Source organism: Enhydra lutris, unplaced genomic scaffold (assembly GCF_002288905.1).
Source record: "Enhydra lutris kenyoni isolate GAN:26980312 unplaced genomic scaffold, ASM228890v2 scaffoldscaffold13, whole genome shotgun sequence".
Classification (NCBI taxonomy): Eukaryota; Metazoa; Chordata; class Mammalia; order Carnivora; family Mustelidae; genus Enhydra; species Enhydra lutris.
The window spans coordinates 22,588,574-22,611,762 of NW_019154097.1; the positions used below are offsets into that span (position 1 = coordinate 22,588,574).

The 23,189-nt window shown below is 47.7% G+C and overlaps 1 protein-coding gene across 1 annotated transcript in view; it reads left to right on the forward strand.

Annotated features, from left to right (window-relative positions):
* Positions 1–23,002, forward strand: part of LOC111146361 (pappalysin 1) — a 236,448-nt gene extending 213,446 nt beyond the window's left edge. Inside the window, 3 exon segments of the mRNA XM_022501889.1 lie at positions 1,962–2,033; positions 6,657–6,755; positions 19,453–23,002. Of these exon segments, the coding sequence (XP_022357597.1) occupies positions 1,962–2,033; positions 6,657–6,755; positions 19,453–19,560 (279 nt within the window). The 3' untranslated portion in view covers positions 19,561–23,002.
* The last annotated feature ends 187 nt before the right edge of the window (positions 23,003–23,189 follow it).

A 23,189-nucleotide genomic window follows, 5' to 3' on the forward strand; every position in this document is an offset into this window, starting at 1 on the left:
AAGTCGAATTGCATCCACACCTAACACAGCCCATGCCCAAGGTCTTTCCCGCATGTCACCTCGTCTAGGTGTATTGGGAAAAGGTAGAAAGGGGCAGGGCATAGTAGTGATGTAGTCTACCTGGTGGACTTCCCATGGCAAGACTGGGTGGTAGATCTTCAGCTTAGGTTGTTTGTTTAAGACTCTAATTCTGCCTATGCTAAACCGGTCTTCTAGACACTATGCTAGGCATGGTAAGGGCTCATCTGATGTTCTAGAACAGAGGAAAACAAGTAAAGAAAACCTTGCCCATTGGTAAAAAATCATCTCTATTTTGAGATGTCTCCATTCATTTAGAACAAGAACATTTGTAAGGCATCCTCCATGTGCCAGACGCCATTCTAGGCGTGGAATGATCCAAGGGTGAACCACGGATGCTGTGTGGCAGAAAAGAAAGGCACCAACCCATCTTAGCCCGCTCTTGGAGTCACGTGATTCCCTTTGTTCCAAGCTCTCCAAGAAACTTAATTATGGTGGGGTTCCCATACAGGTCTGCCTTCAGGGAGAAACTGTGTTGGTCATGTGATTTTCCATATTCTGACCCATATGACTGTTCATTTCTTAATGAAAATTAATCAGCTGGCAGTCATCCAGGAGAGCAAGACCTGATCACATAAACCTCTACGGCTGGTCCCTGACACTAACCTCTCATTGCAGATCCAAGCATTTGCCTCCAGGTTGTTTTCATTTTATTTTTTAAAGAAATCATTATAATTTTGGCATGAAATGTAAGACATAGAGAAAGGAGCTTCTGGGAACATCATGTTAGCCCCATTCCTGATGCTATGTACCTTCCTAGTTTCATCTTTCTCTTTTCGCCTCCTTTAAAAATTATCCTCATGTTGGATTTTATGTTATGAGCTTCCTTAAATAATTTCTAAAACGAGTGCTCGGTCTCAAGTCCTGGTTTCTTCAGTGAACAGCTATGGAGCCTGGGGTATTCATTCTCCATATGACCCAAGATTCATGCCCAACTCACTGCATGGTAACGAGGAATAAATAAGATAATGCATAAAGAAGTTAGCACCACAAATGAACTCAATATATTTTGGTTGTCATTATCATAGTAACAATTATTATTATTAAAGGAGGTTATAAATAAATACATACATGCAAACCTAGATGCTCCGAGGGGGGTTGGGGAAGGCACCACAGGGGAAGGAAGTCATGAGCAGCCGAGCAAAAGAGAACTAAATGTTCTCCAGGAGACAAGATGGGGAAGGGCATTTCAGTGAAGAAGAACAGGAAGGACAAGGTCACAGAGGTATGGTGGCGGGTGGAGGCAAGAAAGGTTCTCTGTGTCTCCAAGGGTTCTGAACCAGGCCACTGCTCTCACACTGTAGTTCGTATCAGAGTCATCTGGCAGGCTTGTACTGCGGAGTCCCAGGCCCTGGCCTCAGAGATTTGGATGCATTAGATAAGGTGGCTCTGAAGTATAGTATGTGCCTTCCTCATGAGCTCTCACAGGGACCCCGATGAACGTGGTCCTTAGCACATGTGTAGGGAAACCCCACTCCACACTATTCTCCCTTCTCCCTGCCGCAGCCATATGTATCCTCTGACTTTCCTCCTCCTTCCTACCTTGTTCCTAACTCCACCCATGGATCAAACATCAGCCAAGAATTTCCTGAAGGGCCTTTCTGACCGCGTCTTCATCCCTCAGTTCTGCTTTTCTTCAGCCCTCATTCCTGCCAGGGAGATACAGGTTCATACCTACAGCAAACACAAATACTTTTGTAATCTTATGGCTCCTGTTACTGCAAGTACAATCATCCATGGGCAAATTATCCATGTAAATGCCAGGGTGAAGACAGGACTTGGAAGATCCAAGAAGATGTGAGGTGGTTGCATGGGGTGCCAACTAGGAGATGGCTTCCTCCCAGCCCCAAACCCATCTGACTGCTCTCTCCCTCTCTCTGCAGAGAGTTGTCTGCACAGCTGGTCTCAAGTGGTATCCTCACCCTGCCCTGATTCACTGCGTCAAAGGCTGTGAGGTGAGTCCCTAGAAGTGATCCTCCTATTGTTAATATCCTGATCACTGGTCTTACATTGATCATGGCTTCCATTCGCTTTGCCTACAAAGTGCTGTGAATATCCCTTTAATAGGCTGATTGAGCAATCTCATTTTATAGATGGGGGAATTGAGGCACGGAGATATCAACAAACATACTCAAAAATACATTTCATGGATAACAAAAGTAAGATTCCAAGGCGTTCCTGCTCCCTCAGCTTATGTTCACCATGGACATAAGCCTCTGGGAAGGAGGGAGGGAGGCCATCCTGATTTTGCATCTATAACATACCAGGCATTTGACCCAAATGATAAGATGTAATGTTTAAGGAACCACAGGAGGCTTTTTTTTTTCCCCCTTTCCAGTTCCTACTTTATTGCTGACCATTACTTGCAGGTCACTTCCTTTTGCCACACATTTGTCATTCACTCATTCTTCAACCCCAGAAGCAGTATGGATACCTTAGACCCTACCACAGAGCTGAAGGGGAAGATCCTCTCTGACTGCACAGTTGAACCTTTCCCTGGCGCTTGGCTTTATGGAGATCTGTCTCTGTGTCTCAGTGACCAGCCTGGGAAGGCACAGGGGCAGAGTACTTAGAAAGTCATCTCTATTCTCAAGGGGTCACACTGCCTCTGGAACTAGGAGATACTCTGTACACCCCAAGTCCCTTGTGGGTCTTCTCATCTGGCAATGAAAAGGAGGCCCCCAATCACATCCAGGTGGAGGCGCAAATATTTGTGGTCCACTCCCCGCTCCAGAGCCCACTCAGGAAAATGCAGGTGAAAGGGATTAGTTTGTACTCTAGAAAACTCCGTATTTGATGAAATTCTTGGAATGTCAGAGTCAGAAATGCTCTTCCAGATGATCTAAACCTGACTTTTTAAAGGTGTAGCCAGATCTGAAATTTGATGGAATGCTCAAACGGGAAGGGTTCTTAGTGCGATCTAATCCTAATCAATGGTTATATGGAGTGGAAAAGGAGGATCAGAGAGGCGATGGACTGGCCCAGCATTGTACACCATAAAAGCCACAAGGCCAAAACATGAACCTGGGTCTTCTGACTCTAGGCTGGTCCTTTTCCTCCTCCATTAGGCCACCTCCCATCCATGAATCACCCCTGACAAGACAGCCCCTGGATCAAACTTTTCATTCTGTGTATTGGCTAGGGGCTCCATGTGGCATCTTCTAAGGGCACTCGACACTGTAGTCTTTAAGAGCCCCCACATTCTCCCAAGGTTCAGCCGGCAATGGCAAAACCAAGGCCAAGGCCCTGTGGCTATTGCTTCCTTCCATCTCTCTGGATCAGTCCAACACTTGGAGAAAAGGAAGCTTGGATTACCGGGGTCCTCATTCTGCTGAGTTGGCAGTCTGGGCAGCCAGTGTGACAGCAGAATTCGATACCTTCTTTGACTCAGCACTGGGGCCTAGGAGACCCTCACCTGTCAGGCTCTGAGTCCTGCCAACGATGCTTATCGCCTTTGCCCTTGCAGGTGATCTCCTCTCCTCCTTAACTTAAAGCTAATAGTTTGTCTCATGTCTGGGGCTGAAAGGAATGCCTGGGAGAGATACAAACACTGGGTCGAGGCAGGAGCCATCAACCTGGAATGTCTAGAGTTAGCCAGGACTGAGGAAGGGTTTTGGGACTCCTGAGCCCTCTACCCCAAGCTGTGTCCAAAGTGGTCCCTTCACTCTCTCATACATCAGAGCTTCACTGATGCCTCTTAGGGACCTGACACTACTCAAGGTTCTGGAAACACAGTGACCTTAGTCAAGTGAGAACAGTCGCTGTGCTCCTCCTCCTTCCTGAGTCCAGACGTGTGGTGTTTTCTTGCCCCTTGTGCATGCGTCCACATATCTGTCCATGAAGAACTGAATCATTTGACTGAATGAACATAAATGGTGAAGTTTTGCTCAAATCACCACGTGTTTTGCTAGGGAGTCCAGGCTACAGATATGGACGACACGCAGTCCTGTCCCTCGGGAACTCCCAGTCTAGTGAAGGAGGTAGACAATTAAAGAATTCTAAACTATGGACCAAGAGCTGTAACCAGACCAAGTACAAGAAGCACAGAGCATCCTGGGGGGCTCAGAGAAGGCATTTCAGGGGTGTGAGATTGGAGCTAGATCCCGAAGGCTGAGCTGCTCGCCCGAACACAGTAGTAGGAGCAGTAGCCATGAGAAGTACCAGGGATGGGAAAAATCCCTTCAGTGGCGGAGCTTTTCACATGTCACTCGCTCCCTCTCGAAATCCTCTGTTCTCCACCCTCCGCTAATTAACCCCTGCTCATCTCCCTGATCTCTGCTGAAAGGTCATTTCCCAAGGGACACCTTCGCGGAGCTCCCTGATGAGGTCTAGTCCTCTTACTCTTTAACAGCCTCGTGGTGCCTGTCCTCTGTCGCTCTTATCAGAGTTGAAATTGGCCAATTAGATGTGTGATTATTTGATTAAAGTCTCCTCACTGAAGCGTGAGGTCTGAAGGAGTACGAGCTCCATCTCACTGTCCTATCTTTGTCTGCGGTGCGACATGTGATCTGTAGTAAGCGTTCAGTGAATGTGGTTAAGTACAGGATGGATGGGTAGAGGGGCGGATGGAGGCAAGGGTGTGGCTGCAGGAGAGGGGTGAAGGGTAGCTGGTGAGGAGACTGGAGGGTTTTTTTCAGGGGGAAAAAAAGTTTCATTTTTTTTCCCTTCTTCCTCGTCTTTCCCAGCTACTCCTTTTACCAAGCCAGTTCCGTTCATTCTGAGGGACATTTGGTTTCCTTCCTTACTGTGTTTTATATGATAGAAGAAAGATCATGAAGAACAGGTCCCACAGGCCGATCTCCTCAGGCACAGAGCAAAACCAAGAGCTTATCCTTTGTTTGTTGTTTGTGCCTCACTGCTCAGATATAGCTGTAATAATGTGTTTGTTACGGCAAGTACCTGTCAGAGTCACACTTGTGTTCATAGCCATGCACGTTTGCACATAGACACCTGAGCACAGCTGTTGCCTGTTCTTGGTTCTGTCTTGCTATTTTTTTTTTTTTAGACCCTAATAGGATAGTGATGAAATGGAATCTGGCATCGTGAGTTGGGAGCACAAGCCTGGGTGAATTTGAGGCAGAGATGAAAAAGCCAGGGATGCCACATGGGAGGGACTCCTTGTGAGCTTGGTTCTCCCCATGACAGTCAGGATGGGAAAGAAAGACCACTGGATCGCAGGAGTTGCATGAGATGCCGTGGTCCTAGCCAACTGTTGACATCTTTCCCATCAGTGAGTCACCGAGTATTAGAGAGCCCAATGTGAACTTTGATCAGAGACCTCTTACCTTCCCTGCCTTCTATATTAAAGGGTCACACTTTATTGCTTTTGGTGGGTGAGGGGGTATGCTTATTGCTTTGAGCAACCAATGGACTAATCCTGTCTCTTTATTTCACAACTGGGACTCTCAAGGCTCAGAAAAGATAAGCCACTTAACCAAAATCACCAAGGAACCCCTCCAATTGGCTGAGGTTTGTTAGACTAGACCCCAGATTTTCTAAACCCCCTCACAACTACCTTTCCACTATGTCAATACAATATGCCCCTATGCCATTTCAAAAACATGACTAAGAGCCAAAGTTATACCAGCATTAAACTAGGTGATAGGGAGACCAAGAGGAACTGGATATTGCCCTTGTGTTCCACGTGCTTACAGTCTTCTACCAGCTGGAGGTTCATAAACAAACATTAGAACAAACAGTGTGCTTAGTGCTTATAGGGACAAAAAGTATTAGGGGGTTTGCAGACACTCCTGACTTTCCCATAAGATTACTCTGGGTTCAGATCAGTAATGGCTTAACTCTATCATCTTTTCCTCATTTTGGGGGTACCACAGAGTTGGAGAGACATGGGGAAGAAAAGCAACACATCAGTATGTGCTAGGTGTGGACCAGAATGGCAAAGAAAAGATAGGACGTCAACTTAGATTTAAATCACTGCTCTGGCCCTGCCAGGCTGATCTGGGCTCAGTCCCTGTCTCGCTCTGAGCTTCAGAATCTTCATCTGAAAAGTGGGAATATCAGTGCTTACCTCACATGTTGTTTGGAGAACAAAGAAGATGACAAACACGTAAAGCATGTGACCTCAAGGACCTCCACTCCAGTGCTAGAGAAGAGGGAGCCCACAGACCATTGTGTCAAATTCTGATGAGTTCTTACATTTGATCTTGACAATTCTTGAGCAGATTACGTTGTTTATATTGTACTATAAATTATGTTTTTCATTACCTACTAGTGGGAAAAGTAGGGGAAGTCTGCTCAGATTTTCTCATCATTTCTTCAAGTAAAACTGAGCCCGACCTTAGAGAGATGTAAGTGATCTCTCCCATGGCTTTGCATACCCTAGCCTACAAGCGTGTCCACCAGCGCAGCCGCAGCTGAGTTGGGGGAAAGTTGGCTAGGTAAGTCTTTACAAATGGCAAAAGTGATAACTTGGCCAAGGGGGTGTTGGCATTTGAAGCCAGGTAGGCGGTCTACAAGGGTTTTCAAAAGGATGAGAGCTGAACAATGACAGGGCTATCCCCCACCTAATCCAGGATGCTAACGGGCCACCTTCCTTCTGCCTCTCTCCCCCCTTGCAGCCCTTCATGGGAGACAATTACTGTGATGCCATCAACAACCGAGCCTTCTGCAACTACGATGGTGGGGACTGCTGTGCCTCTACGGTGAAGACCAAGAAGGTAACACACCACCACCACCACCCCCAACCCCCGCCGGCAGCACCGCCTGCAGGCCTCTCCCACTTCCCAGCCTGGAGCCCCCTGCACAGCCCATTGTCCTGGTAGTGTCAGCGTGTGCCCCCAAGCTGTGATGCATTACGTTTTTTTATTCTTTGAGGCAGTAGTTGAGCTAATATCATGGACTGATCTTTGCAGATGTTTCCTTACCCTCAAAGCTTGGGGCCAGACATGGAAGCAGACAAATATAAGTATAATCAATACTTTTAGAAGGGGAGGATAGAGCACTGGGAGGGCCCAGGCCAGGGGCTGGAGAAAGGCTCTATCAGAGGATCAGCATTGACACTGAAACTTAAGGGAGAAGGAGAAGGAGCGGGAAGGTGGCCAGGAAAAGCTTTGGGGGCAAGAGACTTGCTTGTAAAATCCTAGAGAGAACTTGCATCTTTGGGATGTATGGCTAAAATATAGGGGCAGAGAGAAGATGGGACATTGCTACCAAGGTAAGACTTAGCCTTTGATTATTTTATAATCTCTTTGTAAAATTAGGGGGTGTGGTCTCGGTTGTGATTTTCTTCCTTTGCATATTAGAGTTCAGCAGGAGTGAATCAGGTGTCTCGAGTAAAACAGGAACATTTGACTAGGGTGCATACCCACCACTCATGGAACAGTGACCACCCCCCACTTTCTTCCTGATGAGAGCTGGGACCCCAGCCAAGAGCCGGGGAGAGGTGGTCAGACTGGCAGCCTGGGTTGAGGAGTGCTCTGGTGATGAATGAGTTAGTGGGGAGCTATTTCTGGTTTTGTACTCATCTATAATCTGAGCCAAAAAGTCTTTTGAGCGAATCTCTCTCTCCTTAAAGAAAGGGGAACCGTGTTCCCGAGGCCGGTCATAGTCAGTCTTGGCGGGAGTGCTGTTAGTGATTATCGGGTCCAAACTTCTCACTTCCTAATGGGGTAACTGAGGCCCCTACAGGAAAACTGCTTTGTCCACGGTGGCAGAGTGAGTGATAGAAACAGAGCAAGGTTTCTGGCTTGTTCAAAGTACCTTTATGTCGCACCATCCTTAAAAGAATTCGTTCCCTCTGGCCTTGGAATACGGGGGTGGACAGGGCAAGACCTAAGGAGCACAGTCAGATTGCATCTTTGATGACAAGGGCTGCTGGGCTCCCTGGGGTCAGCTGGGCTTGTATGGGCAACCCTTCAGCATGCTCGCCCCCTCCCTTGATTTATGTAGTAAACGCCGAAAGTCAATACTTTCTGCTCAAATACAGTAGAATAAAATTCATTTCCTATCCATGAATTTTATCTTTCTCCCAATTATGAAACCACACATACTCTACTTTTTGGAAAATCCAGAAAGCTGAGAGAACAACAGAATCATTGCTTTTCTCACATCCCGGAAGTAGCCATTGCTTTTCCTTCTGCCATATCTTACTGTGTGGGGAAGTGTAAGCGTGTGGGTATTTGTGCCTGTGTATACCTCGCAGCATTTCTAGTGCAGGATCCTGTGTTGTTGTTTTGCCTTAGCACAGGAAATTGTATACAGAAGAATGATCTGATATTATTATAAACTTTCCGGCGATCGTTTTTGCTCTGTTATTATTTAGTAGAGGGTTGTGATGGATCATGATTTATGAAACCACTCACCTTAGGCTGTTCTTTCTAACTTGTGGGTTATTTCGGTTTCCCACCATGATAAATAATGAGGCTGGTGAATATCTTTGCAGGTAAATATTTCTCCGGCTCTGTTCCTTCACAATTGCCGTTTAGAACTGAAATGACTAGGATAAAAGGTGTGAGCATTTATAAGGCTTCTGGCGCCTGGTGCCAGATGAATACAGAGGACAATAGCGCCAGTTTATTTGTTGGAGTCCGTTTTCGAAAGTGAATGGACAATGAAGTGTGTGTTTTAAACAGAAGTTTGGGTAGAATTATGACGCAGTAGTCATGTGACACCATCCATTGGAGCAAGAGCAGCTCTGATTAAAAGAATTTTCCTACGAACTATAACTTTATATACAAAAACATTAAAAAAAAAACTAATTTATTTTTATTGGGAGACTTCCTTAAATGGATTGCTGTTTCTACAGAGCGCGTGGTAGGAACATGAAGTCATGAGACTGAGCTTCAGGTGCAGATTCCAAATGATTACAGTCACTTGTAAAAACATCTATGTACACCAAATGGCCATTTTGACCCTCTGCTCCTTCTGGGTTCGGTTGCAACAACTTCAGACGTCCCGGCCCTTAGGTGCTGCCTCTTTAGGAAGGGACCCAGAGTTGTTCGTTCTTTGATAGTCCTGAATATGCTTCCTAGTCTTTTTTTTGTTGTTGTTTCCTTTCTTTCCTTTTCTACCCACATTATGTATGTAATTTTGGCTTTTGGGGTGAAAAGATCCCCTTCTTCCACTTTACATGGGTGATCCTCCTTGTCGGCCGAGGCTGCGGAATGCAGACAGAGAGCCAAGCTTCCTTCATGCAGTAAGATGTGTGATCCCTGAGCGTCTGTGAGGGCTCAGCACTATACTGAGCTGTGTACCCGGAGCCAAGTCCAGACAGATTGGCACCTGCCCCTGTGAAGTTCACGGGCCGTTAGGGGAGCCAGGCGTTAGGTGGTGAGGTGCCCAGCCAGGCACTGCAGTGCCTTTGTCAAAGGGCAGTAAAGGAAAGGTGCGGAAGGTTACGGAGACTGGTGTGAAGGTCAGGGAAGGCTTCTCTGAGGAAGCGACGTTTACACTGAGCCCTGAGAGTGAGTAGCTTTCCTGGAGAGGAGTGGTGTTGAAGACAGGCTGGGGAGGCCTGTGAGCACTGCGTGGGAAGTGTGGGTGACCGGGCCTCCCGGCTTCTCTTCTGGTACATATGGCTTTGCCATAGTTGTTCGTTACTCACAGTGTTGGAGGCTTTCTTCGGATTTGAGATTCCTGGGAGTCTGACTTCTGGAGGAGAAAGGGATCTCAGATGAAGCTCGTACTTCCTACCGTTTAAATTCCCCAGTTTAACTTCTACATAGGCTCCCGCTTGTCGAATGCTTCAACACACTTACACCCGCCCAACTCCACTTCCCGCAGTAGCTGGTTTACCGAGACAGCAGGTGGAGAAACAGAGAAGGAAAGAGACACCCCCCGGTGAGTTGCCGTGGCTGTCAGACATCCTGCCAGACACGTGTCCTCCGTCAGCTTCTTGAATCCCCGTGGCCACTCCAACAGGTCACTGTCAGCCCCCGTGCCTAGGTGAGCCAGTGTGGGCTCAGAACCCTCGCAGGACAGGCTTGAGTTCACTTGGCCGCGAGTGCTGAGGTCCAAACGCGAACCCAGGCCTGCCTGATGCGAGAGCCCAGCTCACGCTTGTGCATGGGGCTGAGTCCTCCGTGTGCCTGGGCCTAACCCTCCCAGTTCTGGTTGGACACAATTTACCGCGAGCCCCGGCTGCCAGGGAACCTTGGAGAGGGGACCCCTCCCCTTGGCAAAGGTGAAAGCAGCTTTTCCCAGCAGCAAAGACAGGGTGGGGAGTGGTTGAGGCTCCCAGCCTTGCCAGCCATCCCTGACGTCCCAGACAGCAGTTTCCTCTGAGTGGAAAAAAGTCCTGGTTTCTGTCTCCAGCTTCCCCAGCAGGAAGCCTCTTAACGGCAGGAGAGGCCAGAGGCTGGCTTCCGTCCTCTCATTCCCTGCTCCATACTGCTGGTGCTGGTCAGTTCCTGCCTGAACTCTTGGCCCCGGGGTACCCATCGTGGGGAGTTCCATGCCCGTGAGCACATGGCCTGGCACTCAGAAGCTCACTGAGACAGCAGATTGGCTTCATGCACCTTCTTCAGTGACGGTCATTAGCGGAGCACATACTACGTGCCTGGCTGTGGTGGGGAGTCTCTGTGCCTATTGTCTCACTCTGAGACCCCAGAAAAACCCGACAAGGTAGACTCAGTGGAGGCTCAGAGAAGTGAACTCACTTGTACGGGGTAGCAGAGCTGAGTGTAGGATTTAGGATTTCCGGGCTCCGAACGACGATCACTCCTGTTTATGGAGGGCTCGCGGTGCGCCAAGCATCGTGGTAACTGCTTTTGCATGTGTCATCTCTTTTCATCACACAGTCGCCCTATTGTAGGTGGTGTCTTGTTGTCCTCATTTTATATTCAAGGCCGCTGAGGCTGAGAAGGGCTGAGGTCCTACGGCCAGCAAGTGATAGAGCTGAGAGGGGAACCTCGGGAGCTTAAGCCACGAGGCAGTCACTTCTAACCCCTGTTGTAAACATCTGGTTGTTTACGGCTCGACGTAAACATCGAACTTGCATCTTGCCCAGGCATTTTGCCCTTCCCCTGGTGGGTGGACTTCTTCCTTCCTCGTTCGCCTAGACAGGAGTCCCGGGTGTGAACTCAAGGCTAAGGGGCAAGCACACAGCATCTTCTCCCAAACGTCCTTCTAGCCAACTCTCTAACTTAACCTCTTCCCAGTCTCCGGAACTCGGGCCTCCTGGTCACTTGGCCCAGAATGATGTCTGTCTGCTCCCTTCATCCTTCCTTCCTTGTTTGTCCAGACACCAGCTGTTCCCCACATCTGCCTTGTGGGGTGACCTGGGCCCGGCTGGCAGACAAGAGCAAGACAGTGCAGGAAACTCCGTCTGACAGGGGTGACCGTTTTCCCATCCAGACACCTGTCTGCAGTGCGAGGCAAACAGGAAGGGGCAGGACCCAGCTTCTCAGCATGTCAGTTTATTATTTTCCTGTTGGAGCCTTGAGGAGTCTCGAATACAGAGCAGATTTCCAGAATGGTTGCTTCAATAATTTACCCTCATAACAACAATGAAAAAATTCATAACTGGAATCATCCTAAGGAAGCATGTGTTGGAGCTTTAAGGGAAGAAGGGGAAACAGCCTTAATCCATTCAACATAGCAAGGTTTTGTAAGGCGGGGTGGCCTGGAACACTACTTTTGGTCGTGTTTTAGACAGCTGCTAAGAGACTGATTCTGGACGATGTCTGGGAAGTTGGGGTGTAGTCCCAGCTCTGTGACTTAGTTCTGTGACCCTGGGCAGGCCCGGCTTACCTTTGGTTTTATCTGTTGACATTTGGATGATATTCATGTCTAAGGATTCTCCGCGTGGCATTGGTGAGAACCTGAAGGTATTTGGGGTCAGGGACCAGTAAAGATTAGGGAGAAATTAATCCCAGAAATGTCTCAGCACAAGATGGCATGCCTAACTGATGACATTAAGTGTAGGGTTGTAATATTTATTTGCTAAATCTAAGTGAAAATGGGGTTTATAGGAAAGGACATTATACCCCAACATAGCCCACTGGTCTAAGGAGTCTAGTCATTCTAACAATCGTTAGGTTAACGGCAGCCTTCCACGCTGCTGGCTGGTCCAAACTAAAGGGTTGTGTATTAGGCTGCAGAGCTGGTGATGTCCATCGGTGCCTCTTAGACCTTAAATTAGCAACCAGAATGGTCCTCCTAAAGCAAGTCTTGTGGTATCACACCTTTGCGCAAAGCCCTTTAAGTGTCTCCCCATCTCACTCAGGCCTCCCTATGGTCTATAAGGCCGTGTGTGTTCTGCCTCCTCCCAACACTTCTCTGACCTTACCCCCTCCTATCAGGACCTTCCCTCACTTAACTCCAGTGATCCGGCCAGGTGTCCTCCTATCTTACAGACTTTGTCACTGGCTCCTCCCTTAGCTGAGAACATTCTTCTCCATTCATCCACATGACTCATTCCCTCACCTCTTCCAAGTCTTTGCCCAAGTGTCAAGTTCTCAATGAACTCCATCCTGACCACCCACCTTACATTTTCCCTGGCACTCATGCACGCATTTGTTTTGGATTCCACTTTTCTTCCTTTTATAACCCTGATCACCTTGGCTTATACTATAAAAATGTATTTATTATCTCATAATCCCTACCTCCTTGCTGACCAAATGGAAATTTTGTGAGGTCAAGAATGTGCATCTGTTTGTTCAATAACGTATCCCTAGTTCCGAAGTACCCCACTGTTGAGCACTTGCTATGTGACAGACACTGTTCTAGGCCACAAGCAAAATGGACCTGGTCTCAGCCATGCTGAGTTCATGTCTTGGGAACTAGTGGCCACATGTTTACAGTATATTAAGTGCTAACAGAGATAGAGCCAGTGAGGACAGTCAACAAAGCTTCCTGCAGAAGGAAACACCCAAGGTGTGAGACGTGAAAAGCATAGTAGGTCTTAGCTAGGTAAAAGGGTAGGGGGGCTGGAGGGCCAGAGATTAGGATGTGAGAGAAAAGAGTGTTTCTGGCAGAGGGCACAATCTGTGCAAAGGCCCCAACATAAGGAAGCATATTAAGGAGACCATAATTCCCTGACTGTGGCTAAAGCACAGAATGAAAAGTGATGTAAGTAGTAAGAGGTAAGAAAATGAGCCTTGAGCAGGTTTTTTAAACCAAGCCAGGGAATCTGAGCCTTATCCACAGAGCGTAGGAGTGTTCAATGATTCTAAGCACTGAACTAGTCTAGAGGATCCTAGAAGGCTTCATGGAAGAGGGGCTGGACATATTTACCTTGGAAGATTAGTAAAAGACAACAGGAAGATGACTAAACAGACTGCACTAATTCTTCCTTGTCCCAAAAAGTCACTGGCTTCTGGAGTGTTGTGATTTTCCCTATTTGAGGTGTAGCTTTGACCTTTTCATGTGGCTGAATTAGACACTTGTTTTCATTTGACCCAGAGTTATCTTCCTCATAACTATTGTCAACATCATCATGACCACCATCACCACCCTTTACTGAGCATATATTATACGCCATGTACCATGCTAAGTGCTGTATTTGAATTTTATACTTTATCTGAAATATTGCCAATGGGCAGGACTATTACTACCTTCATTTTGCAAATAGAGAGACTGAAGCCCCCCAAAGGAAAGTAACTTGCCTAAGAGCACACACTAATAGGGAAAGGAATCAAACCCAAATCTCATTCCTTTTTCTCCACCTTGTCCTCCCCTGATCCACATTTAAACAAGACTCTGCACTCACGGACTCCTCCATGCCCTGTGCCAGGCTGGTATCTATCCTATCTCCAAGGAGCTCACAAAGAGTCCTTGTACTTGACATCACACCTTGGTCTACTCGATCTCATTAAACATTTCCATTAACACGATGAAGTCCCTGGGACTCAGAGTGGTGGAATGACTTGCCCAAGCTCCCACAGTGGGTGGACGGACAGTCAGGCTTTCTGACATTTGGCATAGGATACGTCTTGCTCCCCACAGTGCACATACTCTGCTTGTGACCTCCCTGTTGAGTCTGAGTCAGAATCCCGCCCCTGCCTGCCTCCCAGCATCAGAGGACCTGCAGCCAGGGCCTTGTGGTGCATTTGCCGGGGCTGCATTCCTGAGCTGCTCACACACACACACACACACACACACACACACACACCACAGATGGAGGTGTTATCCTGGGCAACTCACCCAGAGGAGAAACCCCTGTGCCTGAGCACCATCTCCAGCACAGAGGGAAAAAAAGGAGAGAATCCTGGCCTTTAGTCATTGACCTGGGCTTATTGACAGAATCCTAGAGTGGGTGGCCAAGCCATTTATGGGATAGCCTAGCCACATGGTGCTGGGAATCCCAGATGTAAACCGGCCACCACAGCGTTTGTGCTGTGGGTGGTAGGTTTCCTTGGGAGGCCATCTGGGGGAGACAGTGGGAAGCTGCTTGGGGAATCAGGGAATCTGGGAATTAGGCTCAGAGCTGACTTTACCAGGATGTGGCCCTTTTTTCTGTGCCTCAGTTTCTTCCTCTGTCAAAAGGGGACCCTGACTCCCAGGATGTCAGCACCAAGGAGTGGTTACAAACAAGGATTCAGATCACAGGCCACCTGCCAGCTGAGTAACTTACCTCTGTGCCTCTTACCTTCCTCTAAGAATGGAAAAACGGGGCTAGCAAGAATAGCTACCTTATTAGGGCTGCTGGGAAGAGTGAGTGAGATAATGCACACTGGGTTAACTCAGCCAGGCACATAATAAAGGGATAAAAGGCTATTGGCTGTAAAAAGACAAAGCAGCAGTCAGCCCAGCCAGGTTGTGAAGGAGGAGCCTTCTTACTCTTGCTGGCTGAAAAGCTCTCAGTGTTTGGAGTGGACTTTAGAATCCTACGTCAGCTAGTTACTGATGGGTAATGAGGCCTGGGGCAAGTTCATTTGTTCTAAACATTCTGAATCCTCAATTTTCTCATCTGCAAGATGGGTCGCTAACAACGGTAGCCTCATGGGGTTATGCACAGCGGACTAGCCAGCAGGTAGGAATTACCTGGCACGTGGAAGGCCCTCAGGAAGTGCTAGTGTGTGTGTGTGTGTGTGTGTGTGTGTGTGTGTGTTTTAAAGTGGTGTTCACGGGTGTGCACCTGCCTCTTCCAGGCCAAACTAAGGAACACCTGGGAAGTGGCTAGAGCTGCTAGTCTCTATCCTTCTGCTCCCACTCGTAGGCCCTTGATCAGGGAGGAAGCTTGTGACAAGAGGATACCCTGGGGCAGGCTCTGAACAGGCAGTTTGCTAAGACTCAAGAGGCCAGCAGGCGGATAGAACAAGACGCTGTCCATCTCCTCTGCACGAGGATCTCCGTGAGCTGTTTGGAGACATTATTGCATTGGCTCCTCACCAGAATGCAGTGAGGTTTTTCTGAGGACCCTTGCCTTCCAGGTGGGGAGACAAAGTCCCCAGAGGGCCAAGGACTTGCCAAAAGCCAAGCAGTGCCTGTGTGGAGCCCACGCCAGAACCCAGGCTTGTCTGCCCAGTAAACTCCTAGCAAGGGCTCAGGAGAGGCTGCTGCATGTACAAGCAGCTGGGGAGGATAAGGAGGCTGCAGACTCACCTCCCGAGACTGGGCCTTCCAGACTCTGTTATATTCTGACTTGGGGTTCCTTCCCTCAGTTTCCAGACATGTTTCTTTGGGAAAATGTTGAAACTGCCTGGGTTAACCGAGGGAGGGAAGAGAATGGTCATACCACACACACTTGGCCAGGATGGCCAGACTGGCCAGAGAAGCCAACTGGTGGTGTGGCCTTCCCCACTGATAACTTTGGAGAAGCTGAAGTAACTGGGGATGGCAGAAAGGGGAACGTGCAAGACAGGGTTTGTGAGAGAAAGTCTCAAGTCCTGTATCCTTTCTGGCCAACCCTTTGGTCTTCTGCTTTTTTTTTTTTTTGCTCAGGCTGAGAAGGATTTTTGGACAGTGGGAAGATCGAGACCATTAAAATTAAATCTTAGTGTACAGGTAGGGAAACTGAAGCCCAGAGAAAGGAAGTAACCTATGCATAGTCACACAGTAAGCAAGGGCAAGAGCTGAGGCTCCCTTCCTTGTGTTCTGGGTATGTAGGCATGCGTTCATTTGTTCCTCCATTCATGGGTCCACCGAGTGCCTGTTATGTGACATATAAAGTCCTGGGTCAGTAACAGATAGGCCCCCTGCCCCCAGTGGAGCTGGCATACAAGTACAGAGCATTTTAGGACAAGAAGGGCTTCCATGGGATGCTCTGAGATGGCACGTAGGTGATGGTGCCATCTTTGGTCAGACCAGTGTGGGGGGAGGTGACATCTGAGATGAGACGTGAAGCGTGGAAGATGAGCTGGCCAGGAAGGAGCCGTGAGGGCAGAGGAATGGAAATGGCTGGACACTTGCCAGATGGTGGTTCTTTGTGTGGGTTGGTCAACAGTGTTCGGCCAGCCGACAGAGGAAAGGCCAGACTCACAGAAGACGAAGCAACATTAATGATCTACACAACCTCCTGAATGTGTGTTCTATCACAGAAAGCTTTGTCAGTTCAGTAATTCCAGTTAAAATACCAACATAATGTAATTATGCTTTTATAAGGTATACAAGAGTGATCTCTTACCTTGGTGTCAGTTTTTCAATAAAGTTTTGATTATGCCCCCCCAACCCCGCAAAAAAGGTAGGAAAACACTTGGAGTATTTGAGGAACCAAGAAGTAAATAAGCCACAGAGAGTGAGAGGGAGAAGGGACCAGGAGAGTTCTGAGAAGTGGGCCTTGATTTCGTGGTAAGGACTTTGGGTCTTATTCTAAGAGATCAGTTTTTGCCTATGTGAGGCAGAGCAGAAAGCATGAGCACTAAATCAGAGTGAAACCATCTCTGAGGGGTCACGGAGATGGAGAGAATTGTGCACAGGACGTAGGAGGTGACTGGATCATTCTAATGCTAGAATGTGGGCAAGGGCAGGAGAAGAGAGTTGAGGACAACGGAGCTGCTGAAGTCAGGGAGGTGGGAGAGAGGGACAACAGGAAGCAGAGGTATCCTTAGATGGCGAAATGAGAGCTGATTCAGCACATATGTATTCAGTGTCAGGCATCTCCTAGGGCTTGGGATATGTATTCTTGTTGATCTTCACAACCATACGAAATAGTTTTTGTTTTTGTTTTTTTAATTGCCCTTTTATAGATGTAGATGCGAAGGATCAGGACAGTGGAGGGATTTTCCCAAAATTGTTCAGTGACTACGAGTCAAGCAAGGATCCCTATCCAGGCCTCCTGGTTCCCATGATGGTACCCTCCCCACTTGAACTCAGTTACTGGATTTAGACTTGGCTCTGCCATCGGTGTCCCCACTTGGACCAGGGGATTTCCTTCTCTGTCTCTTCCAATTCTAAAATTCTCTGCTTCTCCTAGAGATACTGAGGTTGTGGAACATACTTTAGATTGGAAGGCACGGCCTCCACCAAGACATGATGACTGGGAAGTAATTGTCCTGAGCAGGGGACAGCAAGTAGTCCTAAGCAGAAGGACAGGCACGGCATAGAAGGAGCATCTGTAAGAATGCTTCCTGTTCTTGTGAACGCTGTACGATTTTAACTTGAGGGAACAGAGTTGTGCTCGTCATGCGTATAGTGAAAGGGTCAGTAAGAGATGGAGAAATGATTCGTTCATTCATTTGATGGCTCAGGCCCTGAGAAAACAAGAAAGAACAAGACTGATGTGGTTCCTGCCTTACTGAGGGAGAGAGGAGGAGAAATCTGTCGTTTGATTGATCTAAGTGAGGAGCCTATGCCAAGAACTGGGAGCTATATGGTTTTCGTCTGTTCCCTCATCCTTGATCACAACCTCAAGAGATGTTTGCATTCATTATTCCCATTTAACAAATGAATTAAGTGAGGCTTGGGGAAATCCTTGCATGCTCAAGGTCACAGGAGTAGGTGAGAGAGCTGGGGCTTAATACTTTAATCTTCCCCTTTCCAATTATTGCAAAATTGCAGGACAGAGAGAGAGGGAGGGAGGGAGGGAAGGACAGAAAGGAGGGAGGGAAGGCAGACAGGCCAAGAAGCAGAGAGAAGAGTTCGATACAGAGAATGAGTCCACAAGCTAGGAGACCAAAGATGTTCTCAGGGATGGTGTGAGCACTTGGAGACCCTGCCTAGGCAGGAGGCGAATGAGGTCATTAAACCCATCTGCGCAGATGGGGGACCCTCTGGGAAAAGTTATATGCAAATATCATGATGCAATGAGGTGAAATCTGAAATCCGCTTGCGTTAGCTCAGGCTGGGGCTCAAGCAGGGACTGCAGTGTGCTCTTTGGAAAGGTCATCCATCGGCTGTGTGGAGAAGACATTTGTTCTTTCAGTTTCTAGAAAGGAAAGCCAGCTCAAGGTCACAGAGCATGTGAAGGGATGGATGGGGACCAAAATTCAGGCTTCTTCCCCCACTGTTTTTTTTTCCCCCCCTTTGGAGAGAGAGAGCGAGAGAGAGTGTGCACTTGAGGAGGGGGGAGGGGCAGAGGAGAAGCTCAGACTCCATGCCCAGCACAGAGCCCTACGTGGGGCTGGGCCCCCAAGACCTGAGATCATGACCTTAGCGGGAATCAAGATTCAGATGCTCAACTGACTGAGCCACCCAGGTGCCCTTCCCCACTGAAAAAAGTGTGTGTGTGTGTTTTTAATTTTTCCCCAGCTTTCATAACATATGTGGATAGCAAACCACGTTGCACACCTCTCACTCTTTCTTACTCAAAATCTGCTCCTGAGAGCCTTCAAACCAAACCATAGGCAAAATCTCTAGGTGAATTGTCCCCCACCCAGAGCTCAGGCTCCTGGAAAGCAGTCTGAGCTTGCTGGGACCTGCTCTTGTTGTTTTCACCCTTGCCTCCCCAAATAAAAAATCCCAGCACCCGTCTGTCTTTCCTAAAAGACACTTTCATATACCTTCTTTCACTTGACCACCCCAACGGCCCTGGAAGTTAAGTATTCCGTTGTGCCGATCTCACCAACCAGCTCTGGCACAGCTCATTACAATTCTTCACCCATGAGTTCCTTCAGCCCTTAGAGTTCCCAGGGTTAGGTAGGGCTGATAGATACTGGTCCTACAGCTGGGAACCTGGGGCTCAGGAGTAAGTTGTCTATACTAAATACCATGTCTGTCACCTGTTACTTTGGGCAACTGCCTGCCCCTTTCAGAGAGCCTCAGTTTCCCTGTCTGTAAAAGGTGATTGTTTTAGTACCTATCTTAGAGAGTTGACTGACCCATCATAAATGCCCTTGAAAATGAAAGTTGCTGTTCTAATGAGTTTGATAAAAGTTATAACAGGGCTAGCCAGAAGCAGAGGTAGGACTTGAACTTCAATCTGTTGCCCACCCCCACCCCCTAGTCCAGTCACTGTCCTGCTCTGCACTGCTTCTCTGAAAATTACTATATCAGACCCCACCCTCTGGCTCACCTCTTTTTTCTTTGTCTCTGCAGGTCACCCCCTTCCCTATGTCCTGTGACCTACAAGGTGACTGTGCTTGTCGGGACCCCCAGGCCCAAGAACACAGCCGGAAAGACCTCCGGGGGTACAGCCATGGCTAAGGAAGGACAAGGAGTTGACAAAGAATTCCCAGCGCCAGGACCCGCATCCCTTTGGTATTGATTTCACAGTCAGCTGCTCAACGGAATGGCCTCCCCACACCAGGGATCCTTAGCACCCAACCGGTCTGCCTTTAATTTCACCCAGGAAGGACTCATAGTAGGGGCGCATGAACCAAGTCTCGCCATGTTGGATGATGAAATGGAATCCCATCCCAAAGTCTTAGAAGGATTGCATATACAAGTGTGCAGTCCCAGAGCCTACAATTCTCATCATTTGTCACACAACCACAGCAAGAAACATGTTCTATATTTAGGAGTGTGCACATATGTGGTTAGTACACACGCATGCATCCGCACCCAAACAAACATCTGCATGAGGGCAGTTTGGGAGACTGAGCAGAGAGATACTGGAACATACTCAGTCTTTCCTTTCCCAAGCTTCTAGCCAATACTGTCCTTGGGAGAAGGAGAGTTGCAGAAACTGCCAAGGCCAAGTGTTGAGATGTCAAGATAGCTTGCACTCGGAGGCTTGGAACATGTAGGGCATGCACAACAGTGCAGTCCTTTGGGATTAGAAGTGAAATGGTCTCTGACCACCTACCTTCTAGGGAAGTAGAACCCAGGATGAGGTAAAGAATCCAAGGTACGAAAAGCCCCCCAATTCTGCTGCCATGGGGGATTTTACCCCAACTCCAGGGTTTGAGGCCAAGCTGGAAATGGCATAGGGTTGCAGTGTCAAGGTATTATAACAGCCCCCTGCTTGAGGCCATAATACCCCTCCAGAACCTACCCATTCCCCCAGTCTTGCCTTGGGACCACATTCGCTGCTACTTTTCCTGCTGCTCTATCCTATACATTGAGTACCCCCAAGATGGTAGGACCAGGTTAGGAAAAACCCCACACAACCAAACAGTCTGCCTTAAAAGTGACCCACATTTTCCCACAGCTCCTCACTTCTTAGCCCTTCTGCAAGAGATAAATCCTCATTGGCCCACATGGTGAGAAGTTAAATCCCCCATGGGTGGGCTTCTCATCCTGAAAGGGAGTAGAGGGACTGGAGATGCTGAAACCCTCACTGAGAGTCCAGAATGTCTGAGCCAGTGTTAGATTTTATAATCCAAGTGGACCAGTGTTAAATGTCTATGATGTTGGGGCCACCCAGAGACTGCCGGGATAGTGCAGACTCTTGAGTTACTATTTTTATCCAAGCTTCCCTGGCCCTCCGGGTTAGATCAGGCTTTGGTGCTGAGGACCTCACTGTGGCCCTGAGAAGCTATAATTCTAGAACAGAGAATCATCTTGGGTAGAATCCATCTAAACTGTGTTCTCAAGGGCTGTCAGAGGAAAGCCCAAGAGTTCACAGACTCAGTCCCCACCAACCCAATATGGTCATCATCTTCCAGCTACCAGGACACCCATCCAGACCTGTGGTTGGTGAATCCGTCTCTCCTTCCCATGTTTAGCCTCTGAAAGTTGAGAGGAAGGTAGTCCAGTACACATGGAAGTCCCTACCTCACTGGGGTCCTCTTTGCCTGTTCCACCAGTTACTGTCCACTCCTTTCAAATTAATATGGGAAGAAATTAATACAGAATGAGGTAGCAAGAATGGTCAAGCTGGACATAATCTCTGAGACCTGGAACTGAGACAGTGAGGCAATGGGAGGGTATCACACAAAGACTGCTGTAAATCAAGTCATCTCAAATCTCGTGAAAACAATCAACAAAAACAAAGTCTAGCATAGGACTGGGAAACCCCAGGCATACGTGCTGACCCTCCTCATTCCTGTACATGAGGCAGATGCTGTTCGTCAGTCATAGTCCTTTTCCCTATGGGGACCAAAAATAATTTCAGGAACCTTCTTACAATACTCCCAACAGCTGCTGACCAAGAACACTTGAGAAGCCAACATACCAAGGTGCTTTTCGCATAGGTGCCCACAGATTAGGATGTAGGGCTTAGATTTGCATGGCTCGTACCTTATTCCAAACCCTGAGACTGGGTTCCAGAATGGAGGGGCTGCCACCATGGTTAAGGACAGGCTCAAATCCTTTATGTTTCTTTTACACACTCATATCTCATGTATATCCAGAGCATTTTCTTGTAGTTGCGAGGGCCAATCTTAGCAAAATAATCATAAAAAATGGAAGAACTGATTCCATTTTGTACTCCTTCCAGTACCTTAGAAATCTTGCCAACTAGTAATGCCCCTCTCTTGCCCTAGCTGAGTTACCAACGTGTGTGGTTAGCTGACAAGACACGAACTGAGAAAGGTAACTGTGTGGGCCCTCCCAGTTGCTCTATCACAAGAATAAGTAGCACAAAACCCTTGGAGACCCAAAGATGCCATCGCTGATAATAGGGTTGCAGGAACCATAGAAAAACCTCACCATCTTCCCTTCAATTGACCTGACCCTCATCCTCCTTCTTCCTTCTCCCTCACACGGTCTGTGCCCACACTCTCCAGCTGAGCAAAGCTTCCTAGAGGCTGACTTCCATCTTCCGACTCACGGACTGAGTCAAGTAAGGAGCCACCCAGTCTCCTCCTGACCATCATTCAAACCTGTTACTCATAAATTCATATTTGCCAAGGGATATTAGTCAAGACAGGCTACTTGATGAATGGCCAGCCTCATGCCCACAGGGAAGGCCCTTCTCAAAACTTAGTGAAAGAGACTTCGTTCTATTCATGCAATGCATTGATTTCTGGCTTCCTTTTCATTCTGGGAATAAATTCACTGTCTTATCACTTCAATTATCTCCTGTTTAGGATCATGGAGTACTCACAAGGAGGCAGGTTGACCTGTTGTCTATCAGCAGCTCAGGGGCCCTAAAGCAGATGAGGGTTCTGGGTCTGCAGAAGTATTAGCCTGTTGGCAGCAAGAAAGAAAAGAGGAGGAAGACGGTTCTCTGAACCCTGTTTTGGGGAGCCTTTCCAAGCCACAACCCTAACTGCATGCCCAGAGGACTTGTACTACCCCCATATTCTGTGCCAACCACCTCTTAAGGGAAGGCAGTCCCTGGGAAGTCCATTTTGATGGCTGAATTAGGGTGTTAAAAAAAGGAGTGATGGATGGTCATAAAGAGCAGGGCTGTGAAGACGGAGGGTATCAGCTGCTATTCCTGCCTTCAGCATGTTGAGTTACTGCCTAGACAGTTCTCTTGGTCTTTTTCCCACCTTGGCCCATGCTTAAATGCTATTTGTTGAAAATAATTCTTTGAGACAGATTTCAGCTACCTCCCTTCCAGGTTCAGTTTAACTTGGTTGTAACTGTCAATTTGTGATAGGTCTTACCTGTGTTTTAAAAAGAAAAAGAAAGAAAGAAAGAAAAAGACAGGAAGGAGGAAAGGAAGAAAGAAAACCATAAATCCAAGTTAACCATTTTAGGGGTTTCTGTGTTTTGTGTGTGTGTGTGTTTGTTGTTTGTTTGTTTTCTGGAACTACTTCAAGTGGGAACATAAAAAGGAGAAATTAATGGTAACAAAGCTGTACAGATAGAGATTGATAGAAGACAAAGAGATGAAAAGGAAATAGAAATGCATGATTTAAAATAAGAATTAAAATATATATATATATTTTTGTGCTTCCTAAAGGGAACTCTTTATTCTACAGGCTGAGTAGGTAGACACA